Below are 14,978 nucleotides of genomic sequence, written 5' to 3'. Positions count from 1 at the left end.
ACTACACACAGTTGATAATTATATTCATTGAAATGCTAATCCATTGCACATCAACGGCCACTCATTCGAAAATAATTGCCATGTATATATTTACGCCCGTATGTCGTTGTTGTCTTCTCTGTTGGAATCGCCGGTCCATCTGCTGGAGAGTCAGTTCATCAGAGAGTCTCTGGTTAACTTCCCCAGAAGTCACTATGTCTTTCGTAGTTGTTGCTTTCTCAGCGGCTCTGGATAGTGTCTGTTATAATGGTTACGTCAGGCGTACAGATGGTCGTTGAATAGAATAGATGCTTCCGCGGTTGTCAGTATTCTCGTACTAGATTTACGTAATTTCCAACTAGAGACTAGCAATTCTATGTCTAGGATTTGCTCTTATTCTGTAGTGATCGATAGTCTCAGAGTTTAACAATTTCCAGCCGTGTAGCCAACACTACACACTGTCTGGTCTCCTGGGCCTATAGAGTTGTAGTTCTTAACCATTTCAACATGTAGCGTCAGCTCCATATTTTCTGGTCTAATGTAAATTTTGTCAGGAGTGGATTTTATACACTTCTGAGAAAAGGGTGGTCCATGACGCCAACGTAATGTCTATGCTCACATGGGCGTGGCCAGTGATTTGGTTAACTTTATTTGAAAACACATATTTTCTCATTTAGAAGGTCAACATCACAATACATCTTTTCACAAATAGTTTCATGTTTAATCACATATGTTTCACAATATTTAGATGTAAAACCCATAATTAAGAAGTATACACAACCAAAAACACAGTAATGAGTGTTTCTTGTCCTTCATGAGATCACCAAATGAAACAAACTCGTCATGACTGTCCCTTAAGTGTCCACGGACCACTCCCACATTCTCAAAAATATAAATATTGTTTAATTATTCAAACTTTTGATGTCCAAGGGTCTCTCTGTGTTCCACTGTTTACATTCCAATCTCGAACACTACAGAGCATAGAGACAGCGTATTTTATGACCGCCATAAAATAGCCCGACTTCCCGCTCTCCCCCTCTACGATAGAGAGCATGCTGTACAGCGGACCCACTGTAACCTGATCCTTCAGATCGTCACAGGGTTATGACAGCACAGAGACATGTAATATTGTCAGTATATCCATAATCTTTGGATGAACCGACCACAGTACAGGGTCATGTTTAGATGGAATAGCGTTTATGTCAAAATGATATATATTTTTTGTTGCATTTTAGCTAACCCTTTAACTAACTTGAACCTAATTCTCCTAACTTGCTATGTTAATTGTCCTAACCTGCTGCATAAGTTCTCCTAACCTGCTACGAAAAGTAAATTCTGACAAACGGTATACCATCGAGTCTAGTCAAAACCCAGTTACAGCCATGCATCCACTCAACCATTTTCTATTCTATTCCAACAAATAACTAACATACAACTAATCAGAAAAGTGCAAAGTAGTTTCTAGGTAGATCATTCATTAACATTACAATTCAGAACAACTGATTCACAATATCTTAGAACTATACAACAGTCACTTAGAAAACAATATCTCCCATAAAATAACCCTACAGTATGATCATAGATCATACTGCAAGTAAAATGGTAAAATGACCATGTATTTGGTATTTTATAAGAATCTCCATTAGCTGTTGCAAAAGCAGCAGCTAATCTTCCTGGGGTCCACACAAAATATGAAACATAATACAGTATGTGTAACGGCAGTCTAAGTCGTCCTTCCTCCTCAGACGAGGAGAGGCGAGAAGGATCAGAGGACCAATACGCAGCGTGGTAATTTTCCATAATGAATTTAATCAACACAAAACAATACACTATACAAAATAACAAAAGAACATACCGTCACAGTCCTAGCTGGTGCAGAACACAAACACAGAGACAGGAAATAACCACCCACAATCCCCAACACAAAACAAGCCACCTATATATGATTCTCAATCAGGGACAACGATTGACAGCTGTCTCTGATTGAGAACCATATCAGGCTGAACATAGAAACAGACGAACTAGACACACAACATAGAATACCCACCCCAACTCACGCCCTGACCAACTAAACACATACAAAACAACAGAAAACAGGTCAGGAACGTGACAGAACCCCCCCCTCAAGGTGCGAACTCCGGGCGCACCCCTAAAACTCAAGGGGAGGGTCTGGGTGGGCATCTGTCCGCGGTGGCGGCTCCGGCGGTGGACGAGGACACCACTCCACCACTGTCTTTGTCCCCCTCCTTAGCGTCCTTTGAGTGGCGACCCTCGCCCCCGACCATGGTCCAGGAACCTTCACCAAGGCCCCTCCTAAATAGAGGAGACAACTCAGGACCGAGAGGTAGCTCAGGACCGAGAGGTAGCTCCGGACAGAGAAATCGCTCCGGACAGAGAAATCGCTCCGGACAGAGAGGTAGCTTAGGACAGAGGGACAACTCTGGACTAATGGCAGCTCCGGACTGAGTGGCAGCTCCGGACTGAGTGGCAGCTCCGGACTGAGTGGCAGCTCCGGACTGGGTGGCAGCTCATGACTGGAGGGCAGCTCATGACTGGAGGGCAGCTCATGACTGGAGGGCAGCTCATGACTGGAGGGCAGCTCATGACTGGAGGGCAGCTCATGACTGTAGGGCAGCTCATGACTGTAGGGCAGCTCATGACTGGAGGGCAGCTCATGACTGTAGGGCAGCTCCTGACTGGAGGGCAGCTCATGACTGTAGGGCAGCTCCTGACTGGCTGGCGGTTCTGGCAGCTCCTGACTGGCTGGCGGCTCTGGCAGCTCCTGACTGGCTGGCGGCTCTGGCAGCTCCTGACTGGCTGGCGGCTCTGGCAGCTCCTGACTGGCTGGCGGCTCTGGCAGCTCCTGACTGGCTGGCGGCTCTGGCGGCTCCTGACTGACGGACGGCTCTGGCGGCTCCTGACTGACGGACGGCTCTGGCGGCTCCTGACTGACGGGCGGCTCTAATGGCTCGGGACAGACGGGCGGCTCTGAAGGCTCGTGGCAGACGGATGGCTCAGACGGCGCTGGGCAGACGGATGGCTCAGACGGCGCTGGGCAGACGGATGGCTCAGACGGCGCTGGGCAGACGGATGGCTCAGACGGCGCTGGGCAGACGGATGGCTCAGACGGCGCTGGGCAGACGGATGGCTCAGACGGCGCTGGGCAGACAGGCGGCTCAGACGGCGCTGGGCAGACAGGCAGCTCAGACGGTGCTGGGCAGACGAGCAGTGCAGGCAGCAGCTCAGACGGCGTTGGGCAGACGAGCAGTGCAGGCAGCTCAGACGGCGCTGAGCAGACGAGCAGTACAGGCGGCGTTGGCCAGACGGCCGACTCTGACCTGCTGAGGCGCACAGTAGGCCTGGTGCGTGGTGCCGGAACTGGTGGTACCGGACTGGAGACACGCACCTCAAGGCTAGTGCAGGGAGCAGGAACAGGGCACACTGGACTCTCGATGCGCACTATAGGCCTGGTGCGTGGTACCGGAACTGGAGGTACCGGGCTGAGGGCACGCACCTCAGGGCGAGTGCGGGGAGAAGGAACAGTGCGTACAGGGCTCTGGAGACGCACAGGAGGCTTGGTGCGTGGTGCCGGAACTGGTGGTACTGGGCTGGAGACACGCACCACAGGGAGAGTGCGTGGAGGAGGAACAGGGCTCTGGAGACGCACTGGAAGCCTGGTGCGTGGTGTAGGCACTGGTGGTACTGGGCTGGGGCGGGAAGGTAGCGCCGGATATACCGGACCGTGCAGGCGTACTGGCTCCCTTGAGCACTGAGCCTGCCCAACCTTACCTGGTTGCATGCTCCCCGTAGCCCGTCCAGTGCGGGGAGGTGGAATAACCCGCACTGGGCTGTGTTGGCGAACCGGGGACACCATGCGTAAGGCTGGTGCCATGTACACCGGCCCGAGGAGACGTACTGGAGGCCAGATATGTAGAGCCGGCTTCATGGCACTTGGCTCAATGCTCACTCTAGCCCGCCCAGTGCGGGGAGGTGGAATAACCCGCACCGGGCTATGCACCCGTACAGGAGACACCGTGCGCTCTTCCGCATAACACGGTGTCTGCCCGTACTCCTGCTCTCCACGGTAAGCATGGGAAGTGGGCGCAGGTTTCCTACCTGCCCTCGCCACACTACCCTTTAGCCCCCCCCCCCCCCCCCCCCCCAATAACTTTTTGGGGTTTCTTCACGGGCTTCCAGCCCCGCTTCCATGCTGCCTCCTCAGACCACCGCTCCTGGGCTTTAGCTGCCTCCATCTCTTCCTGAGAGCGGCGATATTCTCCAACCTTAGCCCAGGGTCCTTCTCCGTTAAATATTTGCTCCCATGACCATTCCTCCTGGTACCGCTGCTGCTGTCGCTGCTGCCCGTTGCCACGCTGCTTGATCCTTGTTTGGTGGGTGGTTCTGTAACGGCAGTCTAAGTCGTCCTCCTCCTCAGACGAGGAGAGGCGAGAAGGATCAGAGGACCAATACGCAGCGTGGTAATTTTCCATAATGAATTTAACTTCTCTGGGATAGTTGGGACGCTAGCGTCCCAACTGACAAGCACCCCAACCCCCCCCTCACTGATTAGCATCGCGTCACAATGAAAAAGGAAAATCTAAATATCATTAAATCACAAGTCCAAGACACCAAATGAAAGATACAGATCTTGTGAATAAAGCCACCATTTCAGATTTTTAAAATGTTTTACAGGGAAGACAAAATATGTAAATCTATTAGCTAACCACGTTAGCAAAAGACACCATTTTTCTTTGTCCACCATTTTTTCTCTCCACCAGTAGCTATCACCAATTCGGCCAAATAAAGATATTGATAGCCACTAACCAAGAAAAAACCTCATCAGATGACAGTCTGATAACATATTTATTGTATAGGATAGGTTTTGTTAGAAAAATGTGCATATTTCAGGTAGAAATCATAGTTTACAATTGCACCCACCATCACAACTCGACTAGAATAAATACAGAGAGCAACGTGTATTACCTAATTACTAATCATAAAACATTTCTTAAAAATACACAGCTCACAGCAATGGAAAGACACAGATCTTGTGAATTCAGACAATATTTCAGATGTTCTAAGTGTTTTACAGCGAAAACACAATAAATCGTTATATTAGCATACCACATATGCAAACGTTACCCGAGCATTGATTCAAGCCAAAGAGAGCGATATCGTTATCATCGCCAAAATATATTAATTTTTTCACTAACCTTCTCAGAATTCTTCCGATGACACTCCTGTAACATCATATTACAACATACATAGAGTTTGTTCGAAAATGTGCATATTTAGCCACAAAAAAACGTGGTTATACAATGAGAATAGTAGCCAACCTGGGCTGAAAATGTCGGGCGCCATTTTGGACAGTGATCTAGCGTAATGAATAACTAATCATTAACTTTACTAAAAAATATAGGGTGGACAGCAATCGAAAGACAAATTAGTTCTTAATGCAATCGCTGAATTACATTTCTAAAATTATCCTTACTGTGCAATACAGGGTTCGCCAAGCGAAGCTACACAAAACAAAATGGCGGCTTATGCGTTTGACATTTTTCAACAGAATAACGATTTATCATCAAAAATAGTTCTTACTATGAGCTGATCTTCAATCAGAATCTTGGGCAATGTATCCTTTCTCCGGTCTAATCGTCTTTTGGTCGAAAGATGTCCTCTTGTCCTGTCGAAATGGCCACTAACGTTCGACCGGTACTGGAAACGTGCCCAGCGCTTCAAAGTGCATCACAAAGAAATGCCTCAAAATCGCACTAAACGGATATAAATTGCTATAAAACGGTTTAAATTAACTACCTTATGATGTCTTTAACACCTATAACAAATAAAAACATGACCGGCGATATATAAGTGGCTAAAAAAAAGCTTGGAAGGAGGCCAGTCCGACGACCACTCTGCGTCGAGCGCACTGTTGAAAAGGACGTTCTTTCCGCTCCAGGGTCTATTTATAGAGCCCGGATTGCGCAATCCACTCCATTCAAAATCTCCCCGCTTACTGACATCTAGAGGAAGGCGTAGGCAGTGTTTGTAGCATCATAGCATTCACAGGGACTTATGAACTGACCTGGGAGCAGGGGCCAAGATTTCTGAAATCTCACTCCCTGGCAGGAAAAGTGCTGTAGAATGAGTTCTGTTTCACTCAGAGACATAATGCCAACGGTTATAGAAACTAGAGAGTGTTTTCTATCCAATAATAACAATAATATGCATATTGTACGAGCAAGAATTGAGTACTAGGCAGTTTAATTTGGAGACCAATTTTCCCTAAGTCGAAACAGCACCCCCTATATCCCAGAGAAGTTAATCAACACAAAACAATACACTATACAAAATAACAAAAGAACATACCGTCACAGTCCTAGCTGGTGCAGAACACAAACACAGAGACAGGAAATAACCACCCACAATCCCCAACACAAAACAAGCCACCTATATATGATTCTCAATCAGGGACAACGATTGACAGCTGTCTCTGATTGAGAACCATATCAGGCTGAACATAGAAACAGACGAACTAGACACACAACATAGAATACCCACCCCAACTCACGCCCTGACCAACTAAACACATACAAAACAACAGAAAACAGGTCAGGAACGTGACAGTATGACATAATACAGAACATCAATAGACAGCTCAAGAACAGCTCAAGGACAGAACTGCATACATTATGTTATGATGAAAATGTAAAATGTGCCTGTGTGTGTATTGATGTAGATCAAGACTGGCTGATTTCCATACGAACTGTCAGATGACTGGTCACTCCATCACCAGCTGTCCCCATGATAACTACCATGGCTGCCTCATGGCCTATGTAGGCCTCATTGGTGAGTACACACACACACACAAACACACACGCACGCACGCACGCGCACGCACACACACACACACACACACACACACACACACACACACACACACACACCTAGCCGAAAATCTGAAAAATCTGTTGATGTGCCCTTGAGAAAGGCAAATAAAACAAATTTGCTCTAGGTGCACCGTAGAACTATGGCTGACCCTGTAAAACAACACATTTCACTGCACCTGTGTGATAATAAAAGGGTAAAGCCATTTGAATTCAATCACTTTTTGACATTATCCTGTTTGATTTAAAGGGACGTTTTGGGCGTGAATGCCAAAACATTCTGGAGAATGTACTCAAAGTTGACCTATTTTGCATCATCAAAGGTTTTTGTGTTGTGGACGCTATCGGTTGAGACACAGCATGCTCTTGAATACAGAGTGGGTGTCATTTCAATCATAGAAATAGAATTCATAAAATGGATTCCTTCAGACCACTGCTGGTACACCCTTGAAATTTAAATGACTACCACAAAGATGGCCACCGGTCCACTCACCGTCGAATGTCAACTTAAATGGTCATGTCTGTTCTATTATCTGTATTTCTATCATTTCAAAAAGGTTTCCTATGGAAGATTGACAGTATAATTTAAAAACAACAGATATTCCCATTCAAGTCAACATTCTCTGATGTGTGGACCTCCAACCGTCTTTGTGGTACCTTTTGAAAGTCAAAATGTATAATTTATTCCCATTTTATCAGCCAAAACATGACACCCACCCTGTATTCAAGAGCATGTTGTGTCTCAACCGATGTCGGGCACAACACAAAAACCTTTGATGATGTAAAATAAGTCACAACATATGGGAATATGAAAAAATCAGAGTTTAGGCGTGTTTAGATAATTGACATGTAGGTAAAAAAAATGACATAATATATACACTGCTCAAAAAAATAAAGGGAACACTTAAACAACACAATGTAACTCCAAGTCAATCACACTTCTGTGAAATCAAACTGTCCACTTAGGAAGCAACACTGATTGACAATAAATGTCACATACTGTTGTGCAAATGGAATAGACAAAAGGTGGAAATTATAGGCAATTAGTAAGACACCCCCAAAAAAGGAATGGTTCTGCAGGTGGTGACCACACACCACTTCTCAGTTCCTATGCTTCCTGGCTGATGTTTTGGTCACTTTTGAATGCTGCCGGTGCTTTCACTCTAGTGGTAGCATGAGACGGAGTCTACAACCCACACAAGTGGCTCAGGTAGTGCAGTTCATCCAGGATGGCACATCAATGCGAGCTGTATGCAAAAAGGTTTGTTGTGTCTGTCAGCGTAGTGTCCAGAGCATGGAGGCGCTACCAGGAGACAGGCCAGTACATCAGGAGACGTGGAGGAGGCCGTAGGAGGGCAACAACCCAGCAGCAGGACCGCTACCTCCGCCTTTGTGCAAGGAGGTGCACTGCCAGAGCCCTGCAAAATGACCTCCAGCAGGCCACAAATGTGCATGTGTCAGCATATGGTCTCACAAGGGGTCTGAGGATCTCATCTCGGTACCTAATGGCAGTCAGGCTACCTCTGGCGAGCACATGGAGGGCTGTGCGGCCCCACAAAGAAATGCCACCCCACACCATGACTGACCCACCGCCAAACCGGTCATGCTGGAGGATGTTGCAGGCAGCAGAACGTTCTCCACGGCGTCTCCAGACTCTGTCACGTCTGTCACATGTGCTCATGTGCTCAGTGTGAACCTGCTTTCATCTGTGAAGAGCACAGGGCGCCAGTGGCGAATTTGCCAATTTATTTTATTTTTATTTCACCTTTATTTAACCAGGTAGGCTAGTTGAGAACAAGTTCTCATTTGCAACTGCGACCTGGCCAAGATAAAGCATAGCAGTGTGAACAGACAACAACACAGAGTTACACATGGAGTAAACAATAAACAAGTCAATAACATGGTAGAAAAAAAAGAGAATCTATATACAATCTATATACAATGTGTGCAAAAGGCATGAGGTAGGCAATAAATCGAGTAATTACAATTTAGCAGAGATACTGGTGTGCAAAAGAGCAGAAAAGTAAATAAATAAAAGCAGTATGGGGGGTGAGGTAGGTAAATTGGGTGGGTAGTTTACAGATGGACTATGTACAGCTGCAGCGATCGGTTAGCTGCTCGGATAGCAGATTTTTAAAGTTGTTGAGGGAGATAAAAGTCTCCAACTTCAGAGATTTTTGCAATTCGTTCCAGTCGCAGGCAGCAGAGAACTGGAAGGAAAGGCGTCCAAATGAGGTTTTGGCTTTAGGGATGATCAGTGAGATACACCTGCTGGAGCGCGTGCTACGGGTGGGTGTAGCCATCGTGACCAGTGAACTGAGATAAGGCGGCACTTTACCTAGCATAGCCTTGTAGATGACCTGGAGCCAGTGGGTCTGACGACGAACATGTAGCGAGGGCCAGCCGACTAGGGCATACAGGTCGCAGTGGTGGGTCGTATAAGGTGCTTTAGTAACAAAACGGATGGCACTGTGATAAACTGCATCCAGTTTGCTGAGTAGAGTATTGGAAGCTATTTTGTAGATGACATCGCCGAAGTCGAGGATCGGTAGGATAGTCAGTTTTACTAGGGTAAGTTTGGCGGCGTGAGTGAAGGAGGCTTTGTTGCGGAATAGAAAGCCGACTCTAGATTTGATTTTGGATTGGAGATGTTTGATATGAGTCTGGAAGGAGAGTTTGCAGTCTAGCCAGACACCTAGGTACTTATAGATGTCCACATATTCTAGGTCGGAACCGTCCAGGGTGGTGATGCTAGTCGGGCGTGCGGGTGCAGGCAGCGAACGGTTGAAAAGCATGCATTTGGTTTTACTAGCGTTTAAGAGCAGTTGGAGGCCACGGAAGGAGTGTTGTATGGCATTGAAGCTCGTTTGGAGGTTAGATAGCACAGTGTCCAAGGAAGGGCCGGAAGTATACAGAATGGTGTCGTCTGCATAGAGGTGGATCAGGGAATCGCCCGCAGCAAGAGCAACATCATTGATATATACAGAGAAAAGAGTCGGCCCGAGAATTGAACCCTGTGGTACCCCCATAGAGACTGCCAGAGGACCGGACAACATGCCCTCCGATTTGACACACTGAACTCTGTCTGCAAAGTAGTTGGTGAACCAGGCAAGGCAGTCATTAGAAAAACCGAGGCTACTGAGTCTGCCGATAAGAATATGGTGATTGACAGAGTCGAAAGCCTTGGCCAGGTCGATGAAGACGGCTGCACAGTAATGTCTTTTATCGATGGCGGTTATGACATCGTTTAGTACCTTGAGCGTGGCTGAGGTGCACCCGTGACCGGCTCGGAAACCGGATTGCACAGCGGAGAAGGTACGGTGGGATTCGAGATGGTCAGTGATCTGTTTGTTGACTTGGCTTTCGAAGACCTTAGATAGGCAGGGCAGGATGGATATAGGTCTGTAACAGTTTGGGTCCAGGGTGTCTCCCCCTTTGAAGAGGGGGATGACCGCGGCAGCTTTCCAATCCTTGGGGATCTCAGATGATACGAAGGAGAGGTTGAACAGGCTGGTAATAGGGGGTGCGACAATGGCGGCGGACAGTTTCAGAAATAGGGGGTCCAGATTGTCAAGCCCAGCTGATTTGTATGGGTCCAGGTTTTCCAGCTCTTTCAGAACATCTGCTATCTGGATATGGGTAAAGGAGAAGCTGGGGAGGCTTGGGCGAGTAGCAGCGGGGGGGGCGGGGCTGTTGGCCAAGGTTGGAGTCGCCAGGAGGAAGGCATGGCCAGCCATTGAGAAATGTTTGTTGAAGTTTTCGATTATCATGGACTTATCAGTGGTGACCGTGTTACCTAGCCTCAGTGAAGTGGGCAGCTGGGAGGAGGTGCTCTTGTTTTCCATGGACTTTACAGTATCCCAGAACTTTTTGGAGTTAGAGCTACAGGATGCAAATTTCTGCTTGAAAAAGCTGGCCTTTGCTTTCCTGACTGACTGCGTGTATTGGTTCCTGACTTCCCTGAACAGTTGCATATCGCGGGGGCTCTTCGATGCTATTGCAGTTCGCCACAGGATGTTTTTGTGCTGGTCGAGGGCAGTCAGGTCTGGAGTGAACCAAGGGCTATATCTGTTCTTGGTTCTGCATTTTTTGAACGGAGCGTGCTTGTCTAATATGGTGAGGAAGTAACTTTTAAAGAATGACCAGGCATCCTCAACTGACGGGATGAGGTCAATATCCTTCCAGGGTACCCGGGCCAGGTCGATTAGAAAGGCCTGCTCGCAGAAGTGTTTTAGGGAGCGTTTGACAGTGATGAGGGGTGGTCGTTTGGCCGCGGACCCGTGGCGGATACAGGCAATGAGGCAGTGATCGCTGAGATCTTGATTGAAGACAGCAGAGGTGTATTTGGAGGGCAAGTTGGTTAGGATAATGTCTATTAGGGTGCCCATGTTTACGGATTTAGGGTTGTACCTGGTGGGTTCCTTGATGATTTGTGTGAGATTGAGGGCATCAAGCTTAGATTGTAGGACTGCCGGGGTGTTAAGCATATCCCAGTTTAGGTCACCTAACAGAACAAACTCTGAAGCTAGATGGGGAGCGTTCAATTCACAGATGGTGTCCAGGGCACAGCTGGGAGCTGAGGGGGGTCGGTAGCAGGCGGCAACAGTGAGAGACTTATTTCTGGAGAGATTAATTTTTAAAATTAGAAGTTCGAACTGTTTGGGCATAGACCTGGAAAGTATGACAGAACTTTGCAGGCTATCTCTGCAGTAGATTGCAACTCCTCCCCCTTTGGCAGTTCTATCTTGACGGAAAGTGTTATAGTTGGGTATGGAAATCTCAGAATTTTTGGTGGCCTTCCTAAGCCAGGATTCGGACACGGCAAGGACATCAGGGTTGGCAGAGTGTGCTAAAGCGGTGAGTAAGGCAAACTTAGGGAGGAGGCTTCTGATGTTGACATGCATGAGGCCAAGGCTTTTTCGATCACAGAAGTCAACAAATGAGGGTGACTGGGGACATGCAGGGCCTGGGTTTACCTCCACATCACCCGAGGAACAGAGGAGTAGTAGGATGAGGGTGCGGCTAAAGGCTATCAAAACTGGTCGCCTAGAGCGTTGGGGACAGGTAATAAAAGGAGCAGATTTATGGGCGTGGTAGAATAGATTCTGGGCATAATGTGCAGACCAGGGTATGGTGGGGCACGGGTACAGCGGAGGCAAGCCCAGGCACTGGGTGATGATAAGAGAGGTTGTATCTCTGGACATGCTGGTCTCAATGGGTGAGGTCACCGCATGTGTGGGGGGTGGGACAAGGAGACAGGCCAGGATCTTGGTGTTCTCGGTCTTGGTGTTCTCAATCTTGGTGTTCTCTGGCAAATGCCAAACGTCCTGCACGGTGTTGGGCTGTAAGCACAACCCCCACCTGTGGACGTCGGGCCCTCATACCACCCTCATGGAGTCTGTTTCTGACCGTTTGAGCAGACACATGCACATTTGTGGCCTGCTGGAGGTCATTTTGCAGGGCTCTGGCAGTGCACCTCCTTGCACAAAGGCGGAGGTAGCGGTCCTGCTGCTGGGTTGTTGCCCTCCTACGGCCTCCTCCACGTCTCCTGATGTACTGGCCTGTCTCCTGGTAGCGCCTCCATGCTCTGGACACTACGCTGACAGACACAACAAACCTTTTTGCCACAGCTCGCATTGATGTGCCATCCTGGATGAACTGCACTACCTGAGCCACTCGTGTGGGTTGTAGACTCCGTCTCATGCTACCACTAGAGTGAAAGCACCGGCAGCATTCAAAAGTGACCAAAACATCAGCCAGGAAGCATAGGAACTGAGAAGTGGTGTGTGGTCACCACCTGCAGAACCATTCCTTTTTTGGGGGTGTCTTACTAATTGCCTATAATTTCCACCTTTTGTCTATTCCATTTGCACAACAGCATGTGAAATTTATTGTCAATCAGTGTTGCTTCCTAAGTGGACAGTTTGATTTCACAGAAGTGTGATTGACTTGGAGTTACATTGTGTTGTTTAAGTGTTCCCTTTATTTTTTTGAGCAGTGTATATTTTATTATTACTATTATTTTTGAACAGTTTGACAACCCTGTTTGTAAACTTTTAAATGATATACATCTCAACCGTTTATATTTTCCAGTGATGAGACATAGATATCACATGGTATGGTGGGGGATGCAAAATAGGTCAACTTTATCTCTTGAATGTTTTGACATTTAGGTCCAGAAAGTCACTTTCAGAGCACTTCTACAATGGGCTAATATGTATGGAAAGTTTCATTCCAATCAAAAGGGGTGCTGTCAAAAAAGTGATTGAATTGAAATGGAATAATCCAAAACATCAGAATTTTTTTACACACACTTTCTCCATATTACAGCCGTTTGATGGAAAGGTTTCTATCCCCGCAGAAGTGTTCTTCAAACATACTCTTGGTCCTTACTATCATCCCCCCCTCCCTCTCTCTCCAGGGTCTGATGTGACTCCTAACTACATGGACAGCAGTCCCAGTAACAGCACCATCTCTCCCTGGTGCTCCTGCAGAGGGACTGGCAACCAGGAACATGAGTGTGACGCCTTCCTCAGAGACTTCACACACAACACCTGCCTCAGTGAGTGGAGTGCCAGCGTGTGTGTGTGTGTGTGTGTGTGTGTGTGTGTGTGTGTGTGTGTGTGTGTGTGTGTGTGTGTGTGTGTGTGTGTGTGTGTGTGTGTGTGTGTGTGTGTGTGTGAAAGAGAGAGAGAGAGGTCCCTAGGTGTTTTTTTAAAATAACAGTGACCTAGCTACAATACCTGCACTCCATCTTGCCTCTCTTAAAGTCACAGCCTGTATCTTCTCTCCTTTTCTCCTGCCTGTTTTTGTAGAGAATGCCATCCAGGCATTTGGCTATGGTCCAGAGGGGAGTGTACTTCCTGTTATAGAGTCTTTGGCCACGCCCTTTCCTCCCATACAGCCACCACTAAACTCTAAGCCCGCCCCCTCGCTCCATGCCAATGAAATCAAGCCTCAGGACAGCACCTGTGTCTTCTCAACCTGCGCCAACCTTAAGGTGTGTGTGTGTGTGTGTGTGTGTGTGTGTGTGTGTGTGTGTGTGTGTGTGTGTGTGCGTGCGTGCGTGCGTGCGTGCGTGCGTGCGTGCGTGCGTGCGTGCGTGTAGTGACGTTGGTTCAGGTGAAGTAGTGTATCTACTTTCATAGCGGATATTGGGCATAATCTATGAATTATTTAATTATCTGAAATATCTGGTCCTGCCGCTTTATATATAAATCTAACTGGAAAGGAGCCTGGAGGGGGGAATACACACACAGAAATAATACACAAAGGTAACAGTGTGAAATAGAATGGAATTATTCATGCTGTTTGTATATGTATACATACATGGGTGTGTACGTGTGTGCGTTCGTGCATGATTTTGCGTGTGCGTGTGTAAACTGTAGTGTATGTTTAAACTGTCAGAGCCCTGCAGCTGGGAGTCTAATCCCAGGACTGCTGCCTCCTGCACAGAACTCCTGACATTCAGACTGATCACGTAGAGGGCAGGGGGAGGGTGTGGGGGTGTGTATGTTTAATAACGTTAACTAGTTATTTCTCTCTCAGTTTTCTGCTCTCTATTATTCTCTTCATTTCCTGGCCATGAAAACAGCTCTTCTTGTTCTGAGAAGAGATAAGATCTGATTGGCTCTTCCAGCCAGGCGGCGGGCGTGGATATGCTAATGAGACCCAGAGAGGGGCTGATGGGAGAGGGGGATAACTGGAGATACTGGCATGCGCACGAGAGAGAGTGAGAGAGTGAGAGAGAGAAAGTATAGGCTACATTACATGAGTCTGGTGAGTGTGTTGTTGTTGCTCATGCTGTGTGTAAGTCAATGCTGATGGTGTATGTTTTTTTACAGGATGGAGAACAAAAGTGCATTCCCTCCAATGACTTTGAGTGTGAAGAGGTGAGTGTGAGTGTCTGTGCATTAGTGTCTGTGCATTAGTGTCTGTGAATTTGTGTGTGTGAGTGAGTGAGTGAGTGAGTGAGTGAGTGAGTGAGTGAGTGAGTGAGTGAGTGAGTGAGTGAGTGAGTGAGTGAGTGAGTGAGTGAGTGAGTGAGTGAGTGAGTGGGTGGGTGAGTGGGTGGGTGGGTGGGTGGGTGGGTGGGTGAGTGTGTGTGTGTGTGTG

General features: G+C 47.5%; 1 protein-coding gene across 1 annotated transcript in view; it reads left to right on the top strand.

Annotated features, from left to right (window-relative positions):
- LOC120026229 (GDNF family receptor alpha-2-like) overlaps positions 1–14,347 on the top strand; it is a 107,172-nt gene extending 92,825 nt beyond the window's left edge. Inside the window, exons 9-12 of the mRNA XM_038971052.1 lie at positions 6,716–6,825; positions 13,285–13,425; positions 13,679–13,863; positions 14,252–14,347. Of these exons, the coding sequence (XP_038826980.1) occupies positions 6,716–6,825; positions 13,285–13,425; positions 13,679–13,863; positions 14,252–14,347 (532 nt within the window). The remainder of the gene's footprint in view (positions 1–6,715; positions 6,826–13,284; positions 13,426–13,678; positions 13,864–14,251) is intronic.
- Positions 14,348–14,978: the final 631 nt, after the last annotated feature.

Source organism: Salvelinus namaycush, chromosome 31 (assembly GCF_016432855.1).
Source record: "Salvelinus namaycush isolate Seneca chromosome 31, SaNama_1.0, whole genome shotgun sequence".
Classification (NCBI taxonomy): domain Eukaryota; kingdom Metazoa; phylum Chordata; class Actinopteri; order Salmoniformes; family Salmonidae; genus Salvelinus; species Salvelinus namaycush.
This window is presented reverse-complemented; position numbering and strand designations above follow the sequence as displayed.